The sequence below is a fragment of the Phalacrocorax carbo genome, chromosome 4, assembly GCF_963921805.1.
Source record: "Phalacrocorax carbo chromosome 4, bPhaCar2.1, whole genome shotgun sequence".
Taxonomy (NCBI): domain Eukaryota; kingdom Metazoa; phylum Chordata; class Aves; order Suliformes; family Phalacrocoracidae; genus Phalacrocorax; species Phalacrocorax carbo.
In genome coordinates, this window is record NC_087516.1 from 66,075,444 (window position 1) to 66,098,030 (window position 22,587).

At 39.9% G+C, this 22,587-nt stretch overlaps 1 protein-coding gene across 8 annotated transcripts in view; it reads right to left on the reverse strand.

The window, feature by feature from the left end:
• The window catches only part of ZNF827 (zinc finger protein 827), a 107,243-nt gene that overhangs the window by 65,688 nt on the left and 18,968 nt on the right, over positions 1 to 22,587 (reverse strand). For 7 of the 8 annotated variants that reach the window (XR_010372752.1, XR_010372751.1, XR_010372749.1 and 4 more), the window contains exons 2-3: positions 15,138 to 16,145; positions 10,149 to 10,321 (exon numbers count right to left, since the gene is read on the reverse strand). Coding sequence is in view for 3 of the 8 variants with exons in the window: in XM_064450275.1 (XP_064306345.1) it covers positions 10,149 to 10,321; positions 15,138 to 16,145 (1,181 nt within the window). In the remaining 5 variants the exon portion in view is untranslated. The remainder of the gene's footprint in view (positions 1 to 10,148; positions 10,322 to 15,137; positions 16,146 to 22,587) is intronic. The other variant, XM_064450276.1, reaches the window with a different exon arrangement.

The window sequence follows — 22,587 nt, forward strand, 5'->3', positions numbered from 1 at the left end:
TCTACACTTCTCACACCATTTGAAAAAAAAAAATTAACTAATGGGTGAACTCTTCATTCTGAGCACTTGGAAAGAAGTCAGGCACTAAGAACAGTAGGATTCTTACAAACATAAGTCAAAGAACATAAACATCAGATTGAAAAAAAAAAACACAGGAACATCTCTTTCTGTGGCATGGAAATCATGAAGTCTGCTTTGGATCAAACAGTCCTTACAACTGGATCCTGATGACCTGTCAGTGCACAAAAAGACTTCCAAGCTATAACCAGTAGCTTTCTTGATTAAAAAGCAAAAACCAAAACACCCCTATTACATGTTCTGCTAAGCATGATCATTCTGTGCAACCTCATAAATAACAGCTGTTCAGAGCAACCCAGCAAAACACCAATGCGCATAGCAATGTCCATCATCAATTCATGTATCGTTAGAGCAAAAACGCAGCACCTGGCAATACCAAGGCACTATTGAAAAACTTTGTTGTAAATTAATTCGACCACAAAATAACATCCATTATGATAAAATACAAACATGAGAGATGGTGTTTGCCATTTATTCTATTTTATCAGTCAATTAATGATTACAGTTAATCTTACTGTCCTCATATTTTGACTGCAGGTTCTTTCTCATAGAAGTTGTATGCTCCAGTGTGACTACAATGCCTAGTATCCTCAGGCCTGATCCTGATTACCCTTTGAAGAGAACTCCATCCGTCCATATGTAATGGTTTACATATTATTTGACAGACACACTCATTGATATAAACTCTATACATATAATTATACAATTTCTTGTTTAACACAGTACTCGTGAAAGGGAAGGAATAATTGAGCCAGCATAGCAGTGGCAGGTATATTGAAAAGTTTTTTCCCTATAGTTTCACAAATGAATTTTAAATCCTGACAGTAGCACTCCGGGCTACTCCCTGCAGAAAGACTGGCAAATACATACATTTTTTTTCCTTTCTAATTGATGAACATGTGATCAGGACAAACTGGCACCAGACTGAGCTCCACACATTCGTTTTCACTTGTGACTCGAGTTGGTTGGAAACATTTCAGTGAGACAGATTTTTGTTGGAAAACGGCAATTTTTTGAACGCAAAATATTTCACCTGAAACATGGAGGGGTTTGTTGAACTCTTGGCAAATGAGGCACAATTCCCTTACCCTACTGAGTGGCACTCTACCCCCCGCTCCCTGAGCTTGGCTTAGAAGCAGCCAGCTGTGCCAGGGATCCAAAGCTTACTGCTGTAGCCTGGGAATCCAAAAGCCCTGAGAGCTCCAGCTCTAGTCAAAGCTCAGCTCTACACCAGGGAGCCTGGGAACCTAGCTTTAGCTAAGGCTTTCAGCACTTTCCAGTTTCCTTCAGAGCTGACATCTAGATCCCGAGAGTGCTGGTACAGATGCTGCAGAGCTCTGGGGTAACAGCAGCATTTCCCAAACACAGATCTGTCAAAATTCAGGCTGGAGTTTCCCATGGTTGTAGATTTGCCCTGATTAATTTTGTGTATAGTAAGAGGAATTCAGGCACAAGCTTGTATCCAGCATTCCCAGCTCTACAGAAACAGGACCTCAATTCAGATCTGCTAAAATGTGAAGCTGGGAGATGTCCCTCTTTTAGCTCTTTTTGCATTCAGTGAAGACACATTTCATTAGTCTGCTTAGTTCTTCATTCAGTAGTTCTTCAAGGGCTCCAGAGATTAGGTTCTAAACAAACAGACAGCAGGAGAGAATTTTTCTTGGCCAGCCACTTTACAGAATTACATTCTCAGTATCATATAAACATGACATTTACAGACAAAGTAATACTGGAATCTTAAAATTGTACCTGACAACAAAAAAAAATTAGAAGCTAATACTAACCTAAGACAGTTTTAAAGCAACAGCCTTGCAGAAGAATAGTGGAACGATAAATTCTAAATATTAACAGGTTACAACAGAAATGCCAACCAGATTGCCTGTCTACACTACTAGAAACAGGATGGTCTGTGAGCACAGCAGTATGTAAGCACTCTTCTTCATGAAGAGCATTGAGATATACTAATGGTGGCAAGCACTCTCACCATGGCAACTTTATCTCTTACACCCACTGAGATTCTGTGTGCCAGGGTTTCTCTCCAGGATCCCCTTCAATCAACAGTTCCCTGCCTACATATTTAACCACTTCTTCTAGAGGCCTCTTATCACAATCATCAATACGATGCCTTCTGAAGGCTGTCACTGCTGCAGTCAGGTCACAAAGTGTGTGGGAGCCCACCTTCTCTTCCCAGGAGCATGGCATACCACCCCTGCAATATCTTTTGAGAATGGATGAGAATAGAGGGAGCTGATTCATCTGATCTGGATTTTTCTCCTGCCCAAAGACAATAGCAGCATCACCAATGGATTTCTTATAAAATAAAGTACATTTATAACTTGCAGCCAAGGAATGACAGAGCTCAAACCCAAATATTTAGAGTTTTGAAAGGAATAATTTTAGATCTACGAAACACTGAGATGAAACAACGTCAAGCCCAATATTCAGCTCCCAGTGTTAGCTAAAATAAAAAAACCACATTATTATTTCGTTTTGAGAATGATATTTATTTTAAAATTTGAACACTATTAGGAATAGAAACTAAGAGTTAAAGACCCTTTAAAGGAAAAACTATCCCTTATTTTCTCATTTAACAGCAGCTAAAAGAGCCAAGAATTGCCATTTTGCGCTATTCAGAGGGAAAAGTCAAGGCTGCAAGTAGTTGGTGCAGAATAAGAAAAAAGAAACCCTGTAGAGCTACACAGAAAGCCACAGGGGAGACTCAGGTCATGCAGTGTTGCAGTCCAAAAAGCTGCCTTCTCCCTCCATGAGACAGGGAATGGGTCTTACAGTGTGCTAATGCTACCCAAACCATCAGATGTCCTCTTTAGAACCGACTAGGCTGCTGCTGCAAGAACCACAGGCACGAGGAGATGAGGACAGCTGACAGGTGTTCTCCAAAGTTCCACTCTAGGCCCAGCTGCTGCCAGATTTGGATCTCTCTGATTTACGCTGCAACAAACCACAGTGCACAAACCTGCTCCCAGAGAATGATTCTTTCAAAATCCTAATAAACTACTGTTTGACTTATGTCAAACATTTAAGGTCTTCTACCTTCTGAGTTTATTTCATATAACTGTGTATATTCTCCTTGACTGTGCAAAGTACTTGTATCATCTTTATTTTAACCCTACAGTCTTCCCAGTCTCAAATAATATTTAATGGTTCTACAGTTTTTTTCAGTGTGTGCTTGATATGACGTATGCAATAATTTTCAACAGAACTATATACTCCTTACAAAATTTAGGCCTAGCTTGAGGACTTGGGTACAAGTTATCTATTGTCTTTTCTCTTTTTTAAAAATTTGTTTCTTTCAGTTTCTCTTGCTGCTTCCTCATTCTCACATTGCAAGAAAGAAAAAAAGAAGCCATTCAATTTATCTTCTCTATCACATGCATTATTTTGATCACACCTGGCAGTCCCATTGTTCCCAGCTTCTTTCTTCAAAGGGAGTTCTTGCCGTCCCACTAATCATTTTCATTGCCAACTTTTAAAATCCCTTCTATTTCTGATACATTTTTGATACAGTGACCAGAAGCGAATATCGTAAGTGGCAGCATACCATATGTTAATAATAGCATTGTAATATTTCCAGTGTTATTTCTGTTTTATTCTACAGACATTCAAGTATCTAATATACTTTTTAACCACTGCTGCACATGCCAAGAAAAGGTTTTCATTGAACTGTCTACAACGATACTCAGATATTTTCCCTGAGTAGTTACAGTTCATTATATCAGACAGCCAGGTGCATGATTAGACTCTTGCTTCCAAGATGCAGTACCTTATATTTGTCAATAACTTCATTTGCCTCCTTGTTTACCTGTCAGCCAGCCTTTTTTTATTCCCTTTCAAAGTTTGCCTTTTCTAATCTTCATTCGTGCACATAAGGTTGTATTGTCTACAATTCTCTTACCCACAGTCATGTTGTGCAGATCGCATTTGCTAAAATATGCACAATTCCACTCTTAATAATAGAATACCCCTCTGTTAGCCTTTTGTCATGCTTAAAATTGCTAATTCCTTCCTACCCTTTGTTTTACTGTCTCTTGGTGAATTTCTAATTTGCCATAGTACATCACATTGCTTAATTTATTTGGCAGCTTCTCAGGGAGAAGCTTTGCCAAAGGCTTTTTTAAAAACCAAATAAATTTCAACTGATTCTTAAGTCCATGATTTTCCTGACATGCTCAAAACATCTTAGTGGAAGACCACATGATTTTCTTTTACAGAAACCACATGTCCCTATCATATCGTATCATTTGTATATGGTATTTTTTTATGTTACATCTTTTGTTGACATACTAGTATTTCTAGTATCATAAGCAGTTTCTTAAATCATCTTTTCATACTTAAAAACAACTTCCCTGCTGATTTACCAGCCAATATAAGTCATGGGAAGTACACACTGGCCTGTACAGATGTACCACGAACACATGTGATCCCACCTAACAGGGTACACTGAGGAGCAGGGGTGAGGGAAACGGTGACACAGACATGCCCTGTCATTTTGTAGTGCTGGTGAGGTGGATATTCTCTTTTCTCCTTCCTTAAAGTTGGGGTAATGCTTTGCACAGACTCTCCTTTCTAGTTATGAGGCTCAGGAAGGGAAGGATTGGCATTCACCTTTCTTTTGTGGGACTTAACAGGGAACCTTCACCCCTAAGCAAAATCAGAACATAAGGGAGTTGGGGTGTTGAATCCATTCACTGCTATATTTGCTTCTGGCTACTCAGTCTTTACTTACTTTCTGTGACCTAATTATGACTTTTTTCTTTGCCTACTATAAGGTTTTATTTTTCTCACCAACTTTCAAGTGGATTAACATTTCCATGAGGGGCATCTGTTGAAGCAACTACTACAAATAACAACAACTACAATCTGGCCATTTAGCCACACCTGCCTACCCACTGATTTTTTTCTCTTTGAGGTTTTCAGGTTTTGGTTGTGGGTGGGTTTTTTTTTGTTTGTTTGGGTTTTTTAAATCTCTTTTAGTAAATGCCTTCTTCTGCGGCTGCATTTGACTACACTTGAGAGGTCTCCATTTTGCATCTATCATGTGCCCTCTGCTTTTTCACTTCGTGCTCTTTCCTGACAAGTTCACTCATTTTTAAAATACTGCACTTTCAAAAGTTTAGTGCTATGGTGCTAGTTTTGATATGATCCTTCCCTTCAGGACACATGCATTATTTATATAGTATTTTCTTTTTGAAATTATTTCCTTGCTTTGCTTGAAAGCAAAGGGATAAAAAGAAGCCTCTTTGCAGGGCTGGACTGGACTAGTTGTTCAAAAAATAAAAAATTTCTTTTTTTTCTTGAAGATTTAAGGTATCAATGCATTTCCTGTCTTATCCTTGCCTCATATGCAAGAAGTGACAAGATTAAAAGGCAGATATTTGAAGACACTTGTGGTACCTGTCTAAGACTCAGGGCACAGATTTCACCTGTTGAAAGGCTGTAGGAGTTTGCATTACCTCCCCTGCCTGAAGAGAGGCAATGGAATCACAGGCACCTCCCAGGGCTCTTTAAGGTTAGCTTAAACCAAACAATACAAAAGTCCCTTCCATAAAACACAGTCAGCATCCTTCTCCCAATATGGTGAAGATGCTTTAAAATAACCTGTCCTACACTTCACCAAAATGGATTAGGAATGCATATTCAGTTGTCTGACCCTAGCTTGAGGAAGAAAGAGGGAAAAGCAAATCACTAAGGGGTAGTGAAGACCTGGCCACATTCTTCAGAGCCTTTTCATATTTCTGCTATCATGTAATTAGTAGCCTCTCCCTAATCAGGAGGCTGGTTATAACCCTCTTCATATTACACAGGAATATTAAACTAAGATCTCACTACATGGTCCCTCTTCATAAGCAACAGAAGCAGGAAGATCCCATGGTTGGGCATCACACAACCTGCCTGCCACTGCATCTATCTTTTCTGTTAAGCGTAATCTTCATTTTCCTGATTTTCTGTTATACCACCATGCTTCAGCACCTGTTCACAATGCCAACCTTCTTTTCCACTGCTAGAAGAGCTGGCTCACCCATTTCTGCCTTACGTCTATATAGCAGCACAGGGAACATTTATAGATATTATTTTTGGCCATATGCTCCTCTTCCTCATGCCCCCTTCCAAGTGCTCAGGCTAATATCCTGTTGCTTTCTTGGAATGTATCTGTATGATCTCACAGCCTATCCGTCCACCAGTTGCTGAGGAAGATATGTGCATGATCCAAACGCACCAATTGGCTGAAGTCTGACTGATGCTTGTGGTATTGCTCTGAGGTAAATTTAATCCCTACCAGGAAAAACAGAAAAGCCTGAATACATCTTGCTGCATTACACCATCCCTTTCTGTTGCTTTCTGCAGAAGTAGTACATAAGATAGTCTCTCTCAAGAAGAAAACAACATAATCCAACTGAATATATGTTTAGATAAACAGAGATAAAGACTCAAGCATAACCCTTGCTGCCTGCTTTGACAAGATACCTCCCTCAGTTACCCATTCATTTCATACAGCTTAATTTTCAGTATTCTCAGTGCCCCTGGAAACCATGCTATGATACCAGAATCAGGTCCTGTGATGCTACCCCTAGATTCCTGGAAATACGGGCCAAAACTTGTAGTTATGCATGTACTATAACTTGTCTCCAAAACAGACTAATACAATTCTGTACTGTGCCTATTTTAGGATTTTTCCAAGGTGCCTATCACTGTGGAATCTAAATGCCATATAACAATTACAGATAACACTGTGTTCCTTAAAAGGCAGTCTACTCAGCGTCCCTTGTTCATTGTGTGCCTGTGTGGAAACTTTCCTTCTGCTTCCCTTCTTGCCTTTCACTTCCTCACCTCCAGTTGTGAGTTGGTCCTGGCAAAGTGCCCTTACTGGAAGAATCCTTCATCAACATGGTGGGTAGCACACGTAGATCTGAATATGACCACGGCTGGAATTAATCCAGCTTAAGATTTTCTCTAGCAGGGGACAAGACACCAAAAATGCTGGCAAAGTTGTGTGCTGCGTCAATCAGTTTGACATGTTATAATTACCGTAAAATGACAGTATTTATATAATATAGTTGTTGTTATTTTTTAACCTAAAGATACACACAATAAGGAAAGCCCATGTGGAGACACACACAAACCACACATGGAAATTAAATTCTAGATGACCAGTTTCAGTGGAAATGCCTACAAGAACCTAGAAAAAAGAGGAAGTGCTTGAGCTCAGGGCTATGCTGCCTACAAAGACAACGCTATTAGATTTTGAGGACTGCTGCTGGACAAAACACCTCAACAGGTTTTGTCTGTCATCCTTATCAATAGAATATAAAACCTGAAGAGCAGCATAAAGGAGAAAGCTTGGCTTATGATAGCATCCTAGAACAAAAATTGGCTTATCATGAATCACAAACACCAGCCTAGTACCCTAATTTTGAGTAGCCTTTTTGGTTTTGAAAAATGTGTCTTCACCTGCAGCTACAGCTGCCTTATGGGGAGGGAGAGAGGGATGGAGAGCTCGAGGCAGCTCTACCTTTGTGGGTTGCCTGTCAGGAAAGAGATAAGGCCAGGTAGCTCCCAAAGGATCCTAGGACAACGAAGAAAACTGAAACATCCTACTTGCTTAACGAGAACACTGCATCCTATGTAGGTCCCAGCTGTGCTGTACCATTTCTGATGTGTATTCATCCCATTCGGAACACTGTTGGTTTATATATGTGTCCGTTATTATGACCTTATACTTATTTACATACAGATTTAAAAGCAGCACTTTTTTATAATGAGAAAAGAAATCTGATATTTTTTTATATTTAATCTTGTTATCAATTTGTACTTTCTCCAAAGGGAATTCAAGTTACACCTGCCACTGTTGGACTCATGACTAACATGCTCCCACCTCATTCACCTGCCTCAATTTTGATGTGATATTAAATATTTTTACGAATGGCTTAGTTGAGAAAAGTGTATGAAACCCACTGAAATTAAGGTAAAATGTTATCTTTCAGAATCTTGTACTTGTGATTCTTTACATCTGTCCATAAGACTATAATAAGTACAAAAGACCAACTACAGGGAGTCTAGTTTTGTAAGACAATTGCCTTCATCTTAAATAGGGAGCAGTTTTACCAGCAAAGACCACTAGGTCCACCATGACCTGCATGGCTGGACTGCACTGACTGAGGAGACTTCAGATCTTACCTCCATAGTAAGGCTAAAGGAGGCTGTAATCTCTTAGGTTGTGTCAGGTAGCTCTGGGCCTGCCTCTGACCTCAATGATGTCTAACTGAGCATTACTTGGTAATAATTACTATATTACCAAATAATTAACACTACATGTTACATGTTTGTATGAGGGGTCTGTTTTAAGATGACACGGGCTCAGTTAATGAAGGTGTTTATGTTAGATGGGGAGTAGAAAAGAGCACAAGGGCTTCAGACAGCCATCAATTTGATACCACAGAGACAGTGAAAAAGCCCTTAATTTCTCCAATGTACTACCTGTGACTGTCTATGGAAATCACCATGCCAAAAAGGAAGGGATAAGCCCTCAAACCTGCAAACAACAATTCCAAAAAGGCAAAAAAAAGCAGAGAACAAGAATTTCTGCAGGGAATAATAGGGATGCCCTTTACAAAGCAGGAGAAAACAACAGGTCTTTACCAGTGAATAGCAAACTTTTAGGTGGTGCATGCTTCTATGCAGGCTGTCAACACTGAAAACAAACAAACAAAACCCCCCCAACTTTTTATCATGTTGTGTTCCCATTCTATTAATCTCCTTTGGGGGGGTGGGGGGTGGAGGGGGAGGAAGGGGGCAGCCATCTGAACCCTCTAGTCAACATGGAACACCAAGTCCTAAGAGAAAGAGCCATAAACACCAAACCTATTCCTACTTGATAAGGATTAGCATGATACACCAAGGATGCCCTGGAATACTGCATTGATCCACAGCAGAAGAGTTAAGGGATGAGCCTTCAGACTTTAGGATCATGATTTCAGACCTAGGAAGGACCTGAAATACAGTAAGGTCTGCTGTTGTGGTTAGTGGAATCATCTGAAATCATTTACACTGAAGGGAATAGTTACTTGGGTGTAAGCAAGGTTAGACTCCTCTCTAGTGACCTCAGATTCTGCAATAGCACATATAAAAGCTGACCAGGCATTTCTGTCCCCCTCCACACCAGCCCCGTACTCTATTAGACACATATGTCTAAAACAGACAAAATAACTATAATAAAACATTTTACTGTTATTATAAGGCTCAACTGCATTAACAAGGGAAACTTTTTGCACTTCAGCTTCTTCGTCCATGTGCTAATGGGACAGGTACCATTTTTCCTTCACCAAGCATGTTCTACAGCTTGCAAGGCCAGGCACTTTGTATGTTGCAGCCATGTAGTGCTTCAGCTAAGCAGACAGAGTTTCTTTACATTTTTATGTTTTTCCACATCAACACGGATGTTTCTTCCTTCAAAAGGTCATTTTCAGTTTCAGCCTAAAACTTAGGCTGAGTTAAAAGCACTCTTTAAACTTAACAGAAACATCTGAAAACAATATGTTACAGTCTAATCTGTCGTTCATTTTATTTTGGATCCCTCACTGCTGAAATGCCTGCAGTTAAAAGCTAGAGCAAGAAAAAAGTTAAAACTGCAGGCCTGTCTATAGAAAGTAATGGGGAGAACCCCTGCTAGTACTGCCCAACTTGGTATGCCCACTTAGTGTGATGCAACGGCACACAGAGACACTAGCTGGCATCCCGAAAAGCAGCACTGCTGAGTTTGCATGGTGTCACATCTCAGCTAACATCCCTGCTTCTAGTGGTTCCGGGTCCAGAACTAAACTGGTCACAGACAGCTTGTGCTGCACCAAGCTGACATAACGCAAGACAGTTTCCACACTGCATAAAATGGAAAGGCAAGCAAAGGGGAAAAAGTTATTTCTTTCTGGTTTTATGGTCTCTTTATTTAAATGCATCATTAGTAGCACAGCTAGGGAAATTTTGTTCTTGCAAATGCATATCAAACAGGTTTGATTGATGATTCAAGTGTTTGGATTGTCAGGAAACATTTCCCTTACCTTCATGTGTGATTTGAGATTGTCCTTGCGTGCACAGCGAAATGGACAGAGTGGACACTGATGACTTTTCAAACCTGTATGAATCACCATGTGCCGTTTCCAGTAACTCTTCCTCTTGATAACCAAACCACAGATCGGACACTGGAAAGGTTTTCCTCCTTCTTCTTCTGAGGCTTAGCAGAAGGGGGGAAGAAAAAGAGAGGATCCTTTACAGCCACTTGTCGAATACTTTCCCCTTGTAAACATACTCAAGATACCATTTTTCAATGCTAGAATTTCATCTGCAAAGAGACACATCAGTTAAACAACAACACGTACCAGAAATTCCAGTTCCTACCCCCTGCATATCCCTTTTCCCCTTAATCTAATTATTCTCCCTCTGAGAAAGGTCACCATAATTTATAAAGGTTAATGTCCCAAACATCCTTTGGCTAATCAGTAGGGGATGCTACTCTATCTCACCTGGTCCTAATGTTCCTTATAATTTAACTGAACTGAGATGGATGTCTCTCATAATCATCACTTTGCAGCTTCATTTCCTATCAAAGGCCAGTTGTAGTAGGGTATGGAAAATACACTTAACTGTTAAAAATTTATACATTTCCATATCTGATAGTTAGCCAGCAGAGGAGTGGGATATAAAGCACAGAACAATCCACAACTTAACTGAAAAGCACACTGGTATTGCATATCAGATATACTTAACTCCAGAAGTGAATGACTTCAGAACCCCTGCTGTTTAACTTGTTTAGTTATGGCTCGAGCAGATGCTGCTGCAACTTCAGCCATCAGGGTTCTTCAGGTCGTGGGTTTCCTTCTGCTCGTCTAGTTGCCAGGGTTTTAAATCTATTGCCTTCCTAAATGTTTGCACTCTGCTTTACTGCCCAATTCACCTAAGATAAAAAAAGGATTTGGTGGCATTTATCAGGCAAATATGGCTAGTCTGCTGAGTGTGGAACCACCTCAAGGTTGAAGAAAAGAGAAATTCCTGCTGCTGACTTAACACAACTAACCATCCAGTCATCCTCTCACCACGATTTTCTCTGCTTATTATAAAGAAAGGCCTACTATTACTGTCGAATTGGAAGCCTTTTTCCTCAGTATAAAAGACAGACTATTTTCAAATGTTCAGAGCTCAGCAATGTGCATCCTGCTATTTGGAATTTCTCTCAGAATATTTAATCTCATTATTATCAGTTATTTCCTACTGATAAGGACAGAGCAAACATCAAATTCCCTTGATGAGGAACTAAGTGATAAAAAGCTCCAGAAAGATTTGTCATATCCTAAAAATACAATTCTTGCTATTAGGTAGGAAACAAAACCACTGTAATTCAACTGATTAGGTAGTCATTACTTAAGTACAAAAAAGGACACATTGTCAAAGCAAGCACTTCTGCAAGTTCAGAAATTCTCCTTGTGAAATATTCTATCACAGTCAACATATTATCAAACTGTTCCCCTCTCTGCACCTCTAAATTGTAAGCCAAAGCCAAACCCTATAATTGCTTGTGTTTCAGTTTTTAAATATCTTTACTTACTTCTTCCCAAAAGGCAGGAGAAAGACAAACCACAGGAGAAAATATATTGGTAGCATTTTTACCTATCATTTCTCTTCCTTCTATCATATCTTTTCTCCAGCCTCTGGTTATCATCACAAAGGATCAAAAAAGAAATGGGTAACAAGCTATTACCTGTTTTCCACCCCATTAAAAATAAATCTGCAAATAAGATGGATCAAAAGTAATTTAGCAAGTTACAAAATATACAAAGAACTGGCCTGAATGTTTGTGACTTCACCAATAACAATGACAATTAATGGCACACAGTAATTATGTCAACGCTCTCCAAAGCTGAACTATGTTAGCTTTTTACTACATAAACCTCAGCCTAAGAAAAAAAACTGCGGGCTTACAGCTTTCCTTCATTTATACTGAAGTCTATTTCATGTCACACAGTGTCAATTAGTTGGAAAGAGTGACACCAGTGAGGAGAGAATCAGCCAGTGCTTCCCAAAAAAGTTTCAGGAACAAAATGGCAAGCATTGCAGGCAAAAAGTTACACCAAACAAGCATTCAGTCAGTAAAAGAAGGGTTTGCCATCCACACTCTCAAAAACAACATCAGAACTTTACTGCAGATTCCAGGCTTCCTTTTTAAATTTCATCCAAAACACACAAGCATCTTATAAAATTGGCAATACTAACAGATTGATAGAAAAGTTAGTCTTCTCTGTACCACTTTACTATAGCCTATGCAAGTAATGGCTAGGTCCACCAAACCTGACACACAGTTTCAGAGGTGTCTACACTCTGATAAGCCATGGGTCCAGCTTCTTGCCTGTAATAATTCTAAGCAAATAGCTTAACATGGTGGACAAAAGAACAGCAGGCATACTCTTGTATAAACATATTCCTCTTTAAATAGCCTCCATCTTTGCTGTTCCTTACTTGTAGACATCTAATTAACCTCACTGAGTATTGATCTCATAATCAAAGCCACATGTTGCTGGTGGGTAAGTGAATCAGATCCACCACAACAAAGCAAACTCACCAGTGCCTTAAACATTCAAAGTGTGAGAAGGGATAAAACCACCTGTCAAGCTACGCCTACTGGGAAAAGATGTCTCTGGGAACAAGACAAAAAAAACCCACGTCTCAAGGAGCAATCAGACACACACAAAAAGATAAAATGTTATAAAGTGAAATAATATTTTCTGCTTTTAGTGCCATAAGGCTGTAGGTGCAAAAGGAATCAGGAACGTGTGGCATTTATTTTCATGGCGAATATACAGGCTCAGCTGCCCTACTTAACTTTTACAGAAATGAAATCTTCAATCAAAGGTTACTAAACAGTGACCTCTTTTTGCAAGCTGCATTTCTCTGTGACTGAAGGAATCAAGGCACCTGGCTGTCCATAATCAACATCCAGATACACCAACCAACAGCTTGCTTTTTAGTTTCAGTCGGTTAATTATTTAGAAAGGAAAAACTTAATAGCATATCAGAAAATGGACTTAAAGAACTTTTGTTATGAACATTGCACTATGAAGTTTGCTTGGATGCCAGCTGGCATTGGCCCAGTGTGTATGAACTGAAAGGAAACACCCTTCCTCTTGGGATACTAGTCCCATATATTATAAAAAATGAATAGTTGTTCCTTGGTTACCAAAGACCTGAGGCAGTCAGCCCCCATTGTTATCTTTTCACAGCACAGTATGCTTGGGCCTTCAGCAAAGAGAATAGTTGCTAGGAATTTGCTGTATCAGAGCTAGTTTATAAAGTGCCGGTACTACCAGCACAATTGCCCACTGGTACAGAGCGCTCCGCTAGTATGAGCCGCACAGACAAATCCCACAGTTTGTTGGTCAAACACAGAACCTGGATTTTACTACAACCATTTACTTTTCCCCAGTAAAAACTTCTGACGTGAACAGCTTTTTCTCCAGCAGGAAATAAACTAACAACTTCAAATAAATTAACCTTACTCCTTTTCTATACATTGTTGCCTTTCTTATATGAAGGTTGGTCTTCATGGGGAAAGTTACAATAAATTAACGCCCACAGTCACACTGGTGCAGCCAGCGTGGGTAGTCCTATTCCCACACAAAAGGACCTTTTCTTGATTTAGCTTAGATGAAGTCCTTTTTGGAGTAACATAAACTAATGAAAACCTTAGGCCAGACCCATGCCAAGAATAGTTTGCCACTTTAATCACCTTGGCAAAACACACCAGCAAAGCATTTGTAGAACACATGTAACTCAGAGCAAGAAACTGGTACCAGTTGCACCTCATTGCATCCCTCCCTCTCTCTTTTCTTCCAAGGGAGGAATGAGCATTGCTGTCCATCCAATAGTTTCTACGCTATAAGTTTTTACTGCACAGGGATAGACAAGACCTCATAATATCTCTGAACGAAAAGGCTAGGTCAGAAAGACGGCAGTGCAGTTATACAACGTCCATGTTAGGCTTCATGTTTGTACACTGGCTTGCTACACCTGTACAGTCAAGCTAGTATTCCTGATAAAACTCAGCTTGATAAAGCTCTAATATACCCAACTACTTTGTGCATCTTGTGAAGATAGCTGACATGCATCCTTCCCCTCTGCAGCAGAAGGCCACTCCAGGCATTTTGACAACATCTGAAGCTTTATGTTCTACCAGAAATATAAATCCATGATATGAACTTTTTATAGAAAGAGATGAAAGAAATCTTATTTTTCCTTATTTTGAACATGGATCATTTAAATTTCCCTGCATGGCTTGCCAGTTCTTGCCAAGACTGTTTCTGCATATTCCCTATAAGCCTAATTCCTTGACTGCTGACAGCTGGAACTGGTGGAGGGAAGTCAGAAGTGTAAAATGGTTCTTGTTGTGTAAATTAGAGATGCAATTCCCCCTTTTTTTTTTTTCTTCTTAATGACACAGGATTGTAAAATACTGAACTGCTGCAAAAAATTTTAATGAAAAGTGGCAACATAATAATATAGTCTAGTAAATTAGGACAGGGTAGTAAGTGATTATACAAAAGTCCATTTGTGATACAGACAGCAGGAGGGAGAATTCTCCCTTGTCCAATATTTCAAAAGCACTAGTTTTGTACATGCTCACTGATAGCGTGAGCTCCCTAACAGGGACTCTCTGATATTCTCCATTAAATATTTTTTGTGGGCTTATTCTGAACTTCGTAAGAGGGGGAAATACCATTGTATGGAACAAAAAAACCCCCAAACATAACAAAACAAAAAAAAACCCACACCACTGAACTGCATACTCATATCTTTCAAATATGGGAACATTTGTGACAGTTTGGTCTTCAAGTGGTATTTTTAAAAGCTTTTCTATTGCTTACCTAAAGTACCTATTTCTTATTCTTCTCATAATACATGGAATCAAACCAAATCCAGACCCATTGAAGAGATGTTATATAAGCCTATAGGAAAATAAATACATTTCACTTACTGGAATGTGGCTCAAACTGTATCCATACCTGTACTAGCGGGTTTGGATGCTCTTCCCTTAGGGACTGGTAGTAACAATAATTCCAAAGACTGTGGTGGAGTTGCTTTCTCTTGCTTCATCTCTGAAAGCTTCAGGGGATCCTCAGCAACCAGGGATTTCTTCTCAGCCAACAGGGTGCCTGCAGCCCTTGCAGCAACCTCCTTGAGAAGGGCAGCTGAAGAGGTCATGGAAGCCAGAGAAAGGAAAGAACTAGCCGGAGGCGGGTGCTCCTGCCCAGGAGTCATGCTTCTTTCACTCACTTTCTTAGATAAAGCTGCTAACGTGGAGCTGGCTGACTGAGAACTAAAAGGTGAGGAAAAGGATTCGAATCTTAGAGTGTCTTCAGTCCTTGAAAGAGATTTGTCCTGCAGAACAGCATTGGCTGCGGCTTTCAGTTTCAGGATAGCTGAATCAGGGGACAAACCACAGGTGGTGGCTGAGTTTGGCAACCACTTACCTTGATTCCATATAAAGTGACTACTTGCATTGTATTGGTCACTTTGTTCCTGTTTCTCAGCAAGCTTTCTGGCAAGAACACTTAGCTGCTGGGCATGATGAACAGGTGGAGAGAAGGAGAGATTTGAGCCAAGATTTACCGGGGACTCGACTCTGCCATTGACTGTAACAGCAGCATCCAGCTTGAGGGAGCCAGCCTCCAGTAGCCGCCTCAGGTTACTACTCAGTGGCTTATTTGGACCAGGAGGTTCTTCTTCACACAGAGATGACACATCAGGAGAAAGGTGCTCTTTGCTCTGTAATGTGTCCCTTAATGCCTCATTTTCAATGGATCCCAGCTCCGCCGCATTGCTGCTAGGAGTTGCACTTCCCAAAGAAGTATCTGGGGAAGTGGACTGCTCTTGGATTCTGTCCTCAAGAGACAATTTAAAGTTCTCCTGGACTTCTCCATATGATGCTTCTGAAGGAGTTTCTGAAGAATTTCCAAACCAGCGTTCTTCTTCACTGAGTTCACCTTCCACTTCTTCCTGTCTGGAACCATCTGTGTGGAACCAAGAACACCAGTATTATTCCCTTTTTAGCATGAAGTAATACCCTACTGAACAGCCACCTAACACTCCCCTAAAGTGCATGGACCTGGCATCAGCCTGGATACAGTGACCAGAAAAAAGGTTTTTGAAAATGAATAAGCCTTTCTTTGAAGACAAAATCATGACAAGCCTGTCACTTTTTAGTCAGTATAACAGCTAAAACTGCAACAATACAAATATACGTGATATATATTCATATATTGCAAATATTTAATTATCAGCATAGTCTGTACATCCTGCAAAATATTACGAACTCTGAGGTATAAAGCAGGGATTTAACAGGCCCAGAAATTACTAGATACTTGTGTACAGCTAGCACAGGCACACCTTCAAAAGCAGATGAGGTATGTGGCTACTCAAAGTAGTTTCTTCCAGTGACTATAAATCTCAGCCCAATCCTGCAATGGCCCCTATCTAAAATAAAATAAAATTTGTACCAATAACACACAGTTAATTCCTGAATAGCTGAAATGACTATTTCATGAGTGACTAATACATGAATGCAGGCTAAAGTTCTCATCTCTCCAACTATTTGGGAAAGGAATATCAGGCACACAAAACTAATATTTGGGGTTTTTTTTTCTTCTTCTATAGACACTACTTGATTGTCATTCTTCATTAATGTTAAGGTTTTAAAGACCATCCTAAACTGAACTTAGTTTAGCTGAAAAGAGGAAAAAAAGAAAAGAAAAAGGAAAAAAGAAATGTCCATCTCAATGCAGTTAGTTACATTTTCTTCTCTCTGGTAACTGCAACACATCTAGTCTCTCCTGAGGCCTAACTGACAGTATTTAAAGCACTGTGACCCCAGATTGCTCTTCTTCCTGATAGGTATTCAAAGTCATACAGTCATGACCGAGACTTTTTTGCAGATCTTGCTGACCAATCAGAACATAGTTAAGAACAACAGCAATGCTAGAATTAAATTCACATTACCTTCTCTTGCCAGATACCTCTCATATTTCCTGCTTTTAGACTCAATGTCCCAAGCTACAAAAGAATCTTTGTAATCATACTACAGCAAAACAAAAGGATTTAATATAACCCTCCACTGACATTCTGGAAATAAGCCTGCATGATATGTACTATATCTATGATCATGTGTTATTCCCAGATTCCCTATTTAATTCCAGCAAATTACAAACCTTGAAGAAAAGTTGATGAATAAAAACTTAGATTTATATTATTGCTTTGATTCAATGAATTTAAGGAGGAAAAGCCCAGCCAAATGTATCATGAGTATAGAGGTACCAACATACACTTGGAAAGATTTTTTTTTTTAATGTTATACAGAATATGAGGAATAGTCTCTTACAGAAGGTTCCTTTTACTCAAAACCCTTTGGAAAAAAATTCACCAATGTTTTAAGAGCCCACAATAAAACCACTCAGTTACCCAAGATTAGCAATTCAAGCAGAAGAGGGCTAGCTTCTTTCCTATTCAAAACAAACAAAAGCCAAGCAAAACCCAAAGCACTTACCTAAAATTATTTTGATATTATCCAAGTTAATATCACAGACACAGCAAGATTAACAATACATATGTGTAAAGGCCAACATGCACATTCAAATAAAGAAGATAGATGCTAATCAGTTGAGCCAGCACTTATGCAGGTTAAAGGAGAACTTAATGTATTCCCTTTTCACCCTGTGAACACTAAAAAGTAACTTGAGGCATGTCTGTACAGTTGGGCGCACTCATCTGAGAGATCCAGCCACTCACCCCAGACGCAAGCATGTTCTGTACTGGAAGCCAAAAAAGGATCTTACTGGTGCTTTGCCTGAACTGATATACCAAGAGCAAGGCACATCCTCTGGGACACAGCCTAGAGTTGACACCACTACACTCTTCTAGGCCAGAGCTAGCCTTCATCCAACCACTTACATCCATATGTCTGTTTACATCCGTCTGTGTAAGAACAACCCCTCCTCTCCCCTGCTAACCCTATTCTTTTTGTGTCTCTGCTCCCCATCCACAAATAGGGAGGGAGAATTGCATTTCCCTTCACTCAGAAAGTCATCCAAAAATTACAGTTTGAGAGATATTTAAGTGCAAATGGTTACAAGAAGAAGTGAGTTTCTGTTTTAGAGAAATCTCCATCTTGCTAAACCCCCAAACTTCTCTGTTCCTTGCCAGGTACTTCAACTTCTTAATGTTGATGTGTTTCCTAGTCACAACCAGCCTTTAAAATACCAGTTAAATAACACTGTTTTACAAAGCTCTCAATCTTATTCATCCTACTTGCACTGGAAAGGAATTATTCCTTCTCACCTGCACCAGTTTTTGCTCTAACCATAAAAGTAATGTCCCACATGTATATTCACTATCTATTCCTCCTCTCCAAAGCTAACATCTCAGGGACCACTTACAGTAGTTGAGGAACAGGACACTGGTATTTGAAGTTGATGGTAGGAATGTAGGGAAAGGAACTACATCTGCTATGGCATAGCTGCAATGCAGCTTTCTTTGACTGTAATACAACTACTTTATGCCTGGAACCAAACAAATTAGGTAGCAATAGCAGGAGAGATAGGAACAGGACATGGATAGCCTTGCTTTTTCCTGACACGCACATTCTCCATTGGTGTTGCCTATATGAAGAGCAGCCACCAACATTTTATTGACAGGGAGCAGCAGGAATGCAGTACTCCTCATTTAAAGGCTTGCAACCAAATCCATCATTTCCCTCCTCTTTGGGTAATGCAGTGAGAGCTCCCCCTCCTGTTGCTAATCTACCTGTAACCACTCAAGCACTCTCAAATCCCCAAGCTGTCTCCATAAAAAAGGGCAAATTACCTCTGCAGCATCTCTATCCCAAAAGCAAGCTGGATTTCCACCACCACCACCACCAGTGCAGTTTCTTTCTGCACCCAGAAACCAGACATCTAACTGCTGACATAGTTCTAATTTTCCTCTTCTCAGTAATTCCCTCAGTTGCTGCAGTATCAAGTCCACTGTATTTTAAGGCTGTAAGGTTAATGCTGAAAAAGCCAGCATCAGTGTCTTATCATGAGCTCAGTCAAACCTCCTTTTAAACAGTAGTGAACTGGTTTAGAAGCATAATGGTGAAGCCTGGCGATATCATTTCTAAGCAAAGTTGCCATTCAAGGCCTTCAGGGCAGGATTTTATTTCACGTTGACTTGTAAGACTGTGAGTTTGAATAAGCTTGAGAACTCTAGGAGAAATCAGCCCAATCCACCAATTTTCCTATGAATTCAAATTAAATAAAACCTTCCCTCAGAACTCAAATGGTTCATGGGACACCCAGAGCAGGTTTGTCTGAAACAGGAGTCAAGAAACTTCTGTCTGTCAAGAAACTTCAACTGTATTTCACATCTGTGGCAGAAGATCTGCATGACATGTTTTTTCCCTCCTCTCACAACTCAGCTAAGGAGCTCCATCTTAATACATACTGTATTTGTTATTACAGAATTACTTATGAACATTAACCTCCTGGCATTTCATTTCTATTGCAGCCTGAAATGCTAAACATGGGTAAGAAACAACATGGAAGTTGCAAAGCAGGAAAAGGTAACTTCAGAGTTAGAGGCAAATTCTCACCAACTTCATTTGGAACAAGACCTGGCTGGGAATCTCACCAGCTTTTACTGCTCATCAGATTAACCCTTCTCAACCTGATTCAAGAGTCAAGAGCTGTCAATACTTCACCTCCCTGATTTCCATGGCAGTTCTGGAAGGAGAACTGCTTACCAAACCATCTGGCACTGGCAGAGGCTAGTGGAAGTTACTGGTCTCCTGCATGCTTCAGGACTACCCCATCACACAGCACACAGGAGTACTCACACAAGTACTTCCCACTCTGGTAAGAGATGATAAAAGGCACCAAAGTACTGTTGGGCGAGTACTGCCACTGATGTAGCCCAATATCAAACAATCTCTGGCAAAGCCACATGTGCAGAAGCACTGTTTGAAAAAGTGCCAGTTTCCCTCGCTCGCCTACTCATCTGCTTGTTTTCAAATATAGAGATCTGTTTCCTCTTCAAGAGATCTGTTTGACAGACAAATCTTATTGATCCCGAAGTATGTTATCTCACTTTCTGAGCATCTGCCCTTTTACTTAGAGTGGTGATTAGAATTTGATCCTGATATCAACAGGTATGTAAATATTAACTTGCCCAGGCTACTTCTATCTGAAAACTGAAAAATACAAACATGTTTATTGATTTATATATTGAGGCACCCAATTCAAATGCTGGAGACTTTAACTGTACCCAATGCAATGTACACATGCCATTCCCAAAAGTAGCAAGTGTGAGATGATCCACAGTTCCACTCTGTAGGACTTCAAGTGAAGAAATGTGAATGTACCAGACTAGATCTCGAAACAGTCTGTGCAGCACATGGAAAATGGAAGGGTCTCCTAGTTGTGGCACTGAGGGACAGACATGGGCATTGAAAACATGATTGAAAGAACATCATTTGGACCACCACGGACTACCTAAGAAGAGGCTATAGCTAAGAAACCCATCCCAAAAAGACTGAATTTTCATGCTAAGAGGGACAAAAATTCACTTTAATCATTCAGTGCAATGGGTAAATTAAAGAACTTTAATACAGAATTAACATTGCAAATCCATAAGCTACAGTGATATGAAGCATATGGAAATTGTAATTATGGGATTACAGAATGAAAATTGAAACAAATACAAAAGTACGTAGAAGTCATAATTTCAAAGAAATGCACAGAGGAAAATTGCTGATAAGTTAGGTAAGATTGCCCTAACTCCAGCAGTTACATTTCAATAAAAATCTGGGAATCTACAGGACTCTGATTTAAAGATATAGGAGAGCCAAACCTCATTTTTATTATCATGATCTATATAAAGATTTCAGAGATGATCATTCAAGTTTATGTCAATCTAAATAAAGTTACAATTGCATTTATTGGCTATTCGGCACCCAGGTCATCTTCCTAATTTGTTGCCCTAACAGCTTATCTTATTCCATCTCTAACACCTATCATTAACCATTCTCTGTATTATCTTATACTAAACAGTATACCTAGGCCTACTGAAGGAGCTAGGATTAAGTGATAGGTTTACACTAGGGAACTGAGGAGATCTGCAAAGATACCTAAAGAATTTAAAAGAATGCATTAAACTTAAATGAAGCAGTAGGTTATCCACAAGGCGTTCTGAGGAAACACAGACTGACTCAGATGAGCAATCAGTTTAAGGCCAAATAAACAGGCAGATGCATCAAAAATAAGGCAGAGGCAACACCGGAGCAACCTAGAACTTAGCCACGTGTGACTTTTATCAAGAATAGCAAGAAATGAGGAGGGAATGAAGAGAAGCAGCAGCTGACAACTGAGAAGGCATGGACAACTGTAAAGGCATTTAACTAGCCATGGACAAGGAAGACGTGAGACAGATAGTAAACTTGTATGCTCATATTTGGCCTCTGGGACGACTTCCCATGGCCTACTCCCTCCTGTCTGCTTTCTTAGAACCCTCAAACGAGAACTAGGGATGAGGCCACAAGGCAACGTTTGCTCTTCTGGCAGTCCACTTCAGAATACCCTCTATTTACAGATGCTGTCACCTAGGTCCCATCGTGACTGCTACCATCAGCATTGTATCCAAATAAGAGGAGTTTCCCATCACATCAGGGCTGCTTGTTCAAGAAGAGAACACAGGCCTACAATGTCTCCATCTTAGCTCTGCGACAGTCAGCCAACTTACGCCCTTTAGAACTGGAATACAGAAGGATGCTCACTTCCTTCAGCCAAACCCAGTAAGTACCACTGGTACGGAAGCCCTGAAATTTGCCAGAGACTGGTTGTTAGCCACCCTGGGCAGAACAGTTTCAGTGGAACAAGGAGAGCAGAAACCATACTGGAAAAGCTCCAGGGTAAAATTAGAGCAGGGGAACTTGAAGTCCTAACTGCAAACTGCACATTCAATGAGAACTATCAGCCACAAAAGTGTCACATCAGAATTTAGTGCAGACTAGATAATACAGTGGAGAAAAGAATGAAGGAGCTAAGGACTCAATACAGTAGATACCTTTAGGTAAAGTATGTACACTGTGTAAGAACATCATTTTAGCAATGGTAAAAATAATTACAAGAGATCACTTGCTAATATCACATGACTTTCTAATTCACATTGTCTCTGGGCCTCAGCTTCACATAAACTCTTGCTGATTTCACAACCAGGTACTAAAGAAAGTAGCATGCACAGGCCTAAAAATGGCACTCATATCTGGGAAGACTGTTCTGTGGTATCCTATGTAAATTGCTCAGTCTAGCTGCCTACAAACTACCCTTTTTGGATTCAGGCTGGGTTTTAAGCATTTCAAATGAAAAAGAGTGAATGGCATTTCTTTGGGCTGAACAACCTTTGTGGGTTCCCACAACTGCCAGACCA